Here is a 6,000-nt window from a genome sequence, read left to right as displayed (position 1 = left end):
ACCACTGACTCTACCAGGAAAGAAAACCGCCACCTCCCTACCACTGACCCCTTCAGATAGAGATGCACCTGCTCACATGTGGGAAGAGACAGAAAGTTGAGAATGCTTCTACACCACCCCTCTCTCTTCTCTTCATCAAGTCTTGTCTTTTCACCTCCAGCACCTCCCTCTGCTCCCACACTCCTCCCCCTGTGCAGAGCCACCTCCCTCCTCCTCAGTGCAGTCCTCTCCTCAGCATTTGCTGTACTCGCTGATCCCTCCAGATCCATGGCACTCCATCCCTCCTACATGGATAACAAAGTCCACACTTCCTTTCTGCTAGTGAGTTAACTTCACCATCCCCACTGTCTCTCCTTTGTTTTCTCCTGTAAGTCACACAGGACTTGGTGACACAGCTGTTCAGAACCAAGAATGATTCACTTCCGCACAACGAGGATCCATTTATGGAGGAGCACTAAACACAAAACAACGAATGCTTGAAGGAGAAGTAAATTCTCAAGAAAAGAGAATGCTTTTCTACGTGGGATTTATAGGCTTTGAAAAAGAGGAAATCAAGACACCCAGTTGGTAACATCCATCCCCTGCCACAAATGAGCAGAACACTTTCTTAAAGAGTTGTATTTCAATTTATTTAATTTTGTTTTATTTAAATAAGGTACATAGTTGAACAGATAGGGCTTATATTTTAGTAATAAATGCGACCATGGACTACACTGATTTATAATTTTATTTCTTAAATACGCTATTTGATTAAACAAATCATGCTTGAAGTTTGCCCAAAAAAGCCACCAATGATCTACCCAGAACTTATAATCAAGTAGATAATTGTCGAAGACATACAATCTAAAAGCAGAAATATTTCCAATTCAATATAATTTCCATTCAAGGTATTCCCATCCCACTTCAGAAAAAACAACCCGTCAAATTGATACACCAAGCCGAAAGGACAAAAGGAAATTAGTATCCATATAGATGAATAAAATAGACACTGTTCCTTTTTCTTAGATTATCCTTCAATGCATTGCTTGTCCCGGGCTCCGTGATCAGCCTTGATTGTCCATCCAGCAAAGAGAGTCCTCAAGATTAACCTCCATGCAGAACCCTGTGAGCACTGAGTTCTTTCTTCCAGGTCCAGTTCCACACCATCGTTCCCCATGGAAGGGTTGACATATCTCCCGGTGTTCCATGTTCCCTGGGCCAGGCGATGCTCTCCTCCTCCACTTCCTTCACTGCGTGGGGTGTTCAGTTCAGTCCTCAGTCATGTCCGACCCTTTGGATACCTGAAAACAAATCAAACATAGACCACCTTTAGCAGAAACGGCTTTGAAGAAGCCTCTCCCAGAAAATGCTCAGTAGCCCGAGAGTCCAGGCATGAGTTCTTACTGACAAAGCAGCTGAAACCAACCAAGAAGCTTCCTCAGTAGAAGCAGACGGTGTGCAGAAAGCTCCTTCCTGTTTTCTCCTTCGCTGCCTGGAGCAGCTCGGCCAGACGACTTTGCATGTCATCTGCCTGCTGGAGACCCTGGCAGAGCTCACAGATGATCGAGGCTCCAAGGCTGGCTGCCTCCAGGGTGTCGTCTATGTCCACGTTGACGACCAGCACAGGCTGCCAGGTCTCCTGATCCCTGGCGCACAGGTCGGCCACCACCCTGTTATAGGCTCTCTCCCCACAGGTGAAGATGACATCAAAGGGATCTGGGCACTCTTGAAACCTTTCTGGGCCAGGCTTGATTCTCTCATTTCTCTTCAGGATGTGTAAGACTCCATTCCTTTTGTAGTGCTTTTGGTCTTTCGAGGAGAGGTCACTGTGCATCTTCTTATAGGACGTGGAGAAGTCATAGAGCACGGGTGGGTTGTGTGCCCCTCCTGGGAGCCTCACGTGGGATCCGGCTCCAAAGGACCTGACATGGAACCCGTTCTTCCTGAGGACGCGGTGGGCTTCCATGCTCCTGTTGACGTTGCTCATGCAGACCACAGCCACCCTGAGTGGGGAGGAGGGCATGGCGGCAGCCTCTTGGGACTCCAGCTGGACAGGACTTCAGGGTCTGAGGGGGACTCTGAAGGCCAGGGAGATGACCGGCTGGGTCCAGTTTTGTAATGAGCATTTGAATCAGAGAAGAGAGAAGGCCTTTATATGGAGGCATGGGCCCAAGGTGGGCGGAGACCACTTGATTGGTGATTGGCTTAACTCTTGAGTGATTGGATCTAGATAGTGCACCCAATTGGGTGACCAGAACAATTAGGTGATCCAATCACCCAATTTGATGGCCAAGAGGTGCCCATCTGGCTCCCTTGCCACCCCAGACTCCTTTGCCAGGTACAGTTAACCCTGTATGTGCCTGTGTATATGAGGCTAAGTTTGGTAATTCAGTCACCTGAATGTCTGCTCTCCACCCTGGTCTGGCTCCCAAGTTGGAGTGGTTTGTAGTCTCCGCTTCGTCCTCTGGGTCACATTTGCAAGGGGCTACTAAGCATATTAGACTTGTCCAGGCTACTTTAATTTTGTCATCATTCTCTCTAGTCACCTGAGAACAAGCATGTGGAAAGTATGTTTGAAGTTTTCAAATTTACAGTTAATTCACTATATATGTAATTGTAATAGTTTTTTTTCATATTTATTTCCCTCAGTTGATGATCTAGAATTGTTATTTTGTTAAATTACAGGGGAAACACATAACTTTGGCCATAAATAATAACAAGATTCACCAGTGTACAAAGCAACTGTTTGGAAAACGTCCCTCCTGTTAGTGTGGCATGAGCTTCAAAAACACACACATCCTGCATTGGATTTTCTTGAGTTCATGATGCTTCTCCAGGGACTCAAGGCACTACCATGGCTTTCCCATGTTTTCAAGTACAGCTCTGTCTGAACACTCTATACTGAAATATAGTAATTTTAAATTCCATTTCTTTTGTCTATTTGCAGAGTTGACACACCAAGGATATAGACCTAAAAATTATGAACCATACACCAAACAGCAAGGAGACACAGTCTTGTCCCTTCAAAATGATTCAGGAGGAGCATCCATTTAGAAACTCACAGATTTTATATCTCTGTGCCTCTGTCAATTGTAGTGATTGTCACATCGAAGGAGTCCTACCTCCGTGAACACACTTGATCTTCTCCAGGTATGAATCCTAAAGCCCGGATATTAACATTGACCCAGAATGTGGGGAAAGGTAACTTTGGACCCCAGGCCACCAAATTGGAAAATCTGGGAGTGGAGCCCAGAGATCCAGTGAAAGCCCTTCAGATGATTGCAATGTACACCAACATTTGAGAGCAACTGACTCAAAGCAGTGGTTTCCGAGCCTTGATTGGAACTTGGAAGCCGGGAGAATGTGTTCAAGCAGGGCATCAAGAATACAAGGGAAGCAGGACATCAAAAGAGAAAAATCTTGTCAAAGGAATTCCAGGCATAGATGAAGAGGTAGTCAGAAGCTACATACAGCGTGAAATTTTATTAGAGTAGTGACCCAAACCTAAAAGGGTCTAACAAACCTGTATAGCAAGATCTTGGGCTCAAAGTGAAACAGAACAGGACCTGTGGTCTTTCACATTATGTCCTCTGTCTGCCTTTTTCTGTGAAAAAAATTAGCTAAAGAATAAGCCTAATCAGAGAAGCAAGAGAATGCAGAAATAAAGGAAAACAATCCATCTAACAAGACTAAATAATAATAGTTTAATCATTAAGTATCAAAACATCTGCTTCATTAACTACAGTAAAGCCTTTAACTGTGTGGATCACAACAAACTGTGGAAAATTCCTAAAGAGATGGGAATACCAGACCAGGTTACTACCTCCTGAGAAACCTGTATGCAGGTCAAGAAGCAACAGTTAGAGCCAGACATGGAACAACAGACTAGTTCCAAATTGGGAAAGGGGTATGTCAAGGCTGTATAGTGTCACCTTGCTTATTTAGCTTCTATGAAGAGTACATCATGCGAAATGCCAAAGTGGATGAAACAAGGTGGAATCAAGGTCACTTGGAGAAATATCAATACCCTCAGATATGCTGATGACACCACCATTATGGCAGAAAGCAAAGAGGAATTAAAGAGCCTCTTAATGAATGTGAAAGAGGAGAGTGAAAAAGCTGGCTTACAATTCAGCATTCAAAAAACCATGGTCATGGCATCCAGTTCCATCACTCCATGGCAAATAGATGGAGAAACAATGGAAACAGTGAGAGCCTTTATTTTCTTGAGCTCCAGAATCACTGCAGATGGCGACTGCAGTCATGAAATTAAAAGACACTTACTCCTTGCAAGGAAAGTATGACCAACCTAGACAGCATATCAAAAAGCAGAGACGTTACTCTGCCAAGAAAGGTCCGTCTACTCAAAGCTATGGTTTTTTCAATATTCATGTATGGATGTGATAGTTGAACTATAAAGAAAGCTGAGTGCAGAAGAATTGATGCTTTTGACCTGTGGTGTTGAAGAAGACTCTTGAGAGTCTCTTGACTGCAAGGAGATCCAAACAATCCATCCTAAAGGAAATCAGTCCTGAATATTCATTGGAAGGACTGATGCTGAAGCTGAAACTCCAATACTTTGACCACCTGATGCGAAGAGCTGACTCATTTGAAAAGACCCTGATGCTGGGAAAGATTGAGGATAGGAGGTGAAGGGGACTACAGAGGATGAGATGGTTGGGTGGCATCACCGACTCAGTAGACATGGATTTGGGTGGACTCCGGGAGTTGGTGATGGACAGGGAGGCCTGGCGAGCTGCGGTTCATGGGATCGCAAAGAGTCAGATGTGACTGAGCAACTGAACTGAACTGAACTTTGAGAAAATACACAGGAATTCATGATATATATCTACCTTTGGAGCTCTGAAAAATCTACTTCAAAGCTTTGAAAGCCCGGGTTTTCAACTTTAACAGTAATTTCTTGTTCAACCTCCTCAGTTGAAGGACAGTCAGTTGAAAGAGAAACTCTCATGTTAGGATGTCACCCAGTATAGAGTTGGAATACTGCAGTGAGTAGAAATACAAGAAAATTAATGTTTTCATGCAATTAAAATGTTTCCCTACTTGTTTGAGGCCCCAAATGAGAATTTCTGGAAAAACATAGATATACCAATGGATGCACCAGCATACCAATATATAATTTTTTTTTCTAATTTTGCCTTCCACATTAAACACTGTCATTTTGTAGAGGGAATTAATCTAAATTGACCACAAGTATTCAGAGTTATTTTTTTCTGTCAGCTTTCTCCTCAGCTTCCTGAGTTCCAAACACTCTTATCCCTGAAAAGATCCTTGAGACACTAAAGTGGGTTCTAGCCCATAGTTCAGATTTTAACCTCAGAAATAAGCCCAGATCTGGCTGGAAGACAGTCTTGGAGTAAAAGAATGAGGAACAGTAGCCACTGTATGTTACTGTTCATGGTCCCTCAGATCTGAATGATAAGTGGCCACCTGAGAAAACAACATCTTTGGGCATGAGGAGGCTTGGGTTTCCTCTACCTGAATCTATGTTTCCCAGAGGGAAAAGGGGGGGGGGGTTGTGGAGAATAAATTAGGAGTATGGGATTAACAGATACAAACTACTATACAGAAAATAGATAAGCAACAAAAATTTACTATATGGCACAGGGAACTATATTCAATCACTTGAAATAACCCAAAACAAAAAATAATCTGGAAACATGCATATGTATGTATACAACTGCCTCACTTTGCTGCACACCTGGAACCTTACACAATATTGTAAATCAACCAGACTTCAATTTTTTTAAAGCTGTTTTTTCGTATAGCCAGTAAGTTGTGAATGTAATAAGTGTCTTTATTTTTACTTTTTTCCCCCCATTTTTAAAGTCTATTCTGGAAAAAGTACATTGCCCTCAAAGTTCTTATGTCTTTCTGTAATTACCCCTACAAAAAAATCCATATTCTCCAGACACTTTTTTATGTGAAGTCAGTAGAGACTCTCTTGTATTAATATTTCTGTGGCCGAATAGTTTATGTCCAAATTACTTCAAGAACACA

General features: G+C 42.9%; 1 protein-coding gene across 1 annotated transcript; it reads right to left on the bottom strand.

Moving 5' to 3' along the window:
* Window positions 1–1,417: 1,417 nt before the first annotated feature.
* LOC133054538 (RNA polymerase II subunit A C-terminal domain phosphatase SSU72 like protein 3-like) lies at window positions 1,418–2,002 on the bottom strand. Its single transcript, XM_061139613.1, has one exon. It carries the CDS (start codon window positions 2,000–2,002, stop codon window positions 1,418–1,420), a length of 585 nt encoding a protein of 194 aa, XP_060995596.1.
* Between the last annotated feature and the right edge of the window lie 3,998 nt (window positions 2,003–6,000).

The sequence above is a fragment of the Dama dama genome, chromosome 1 (assembly GCF_033118175.1).
Source record: "Dama dama isolate Ldn47 chromosome 1, ASM3311817v1, whole genome shotgun sequence".
Lineage (NCBI taxonomy): Eukaryota > Metazoa > Chordata > Mammalia > Artiodactyla > Cervidae > Dama > Dama dama.
Note: the sequence above shows the minus strand (reverse complement) of the source record. Positions and strands in the feature narration are given on the sequence as shown.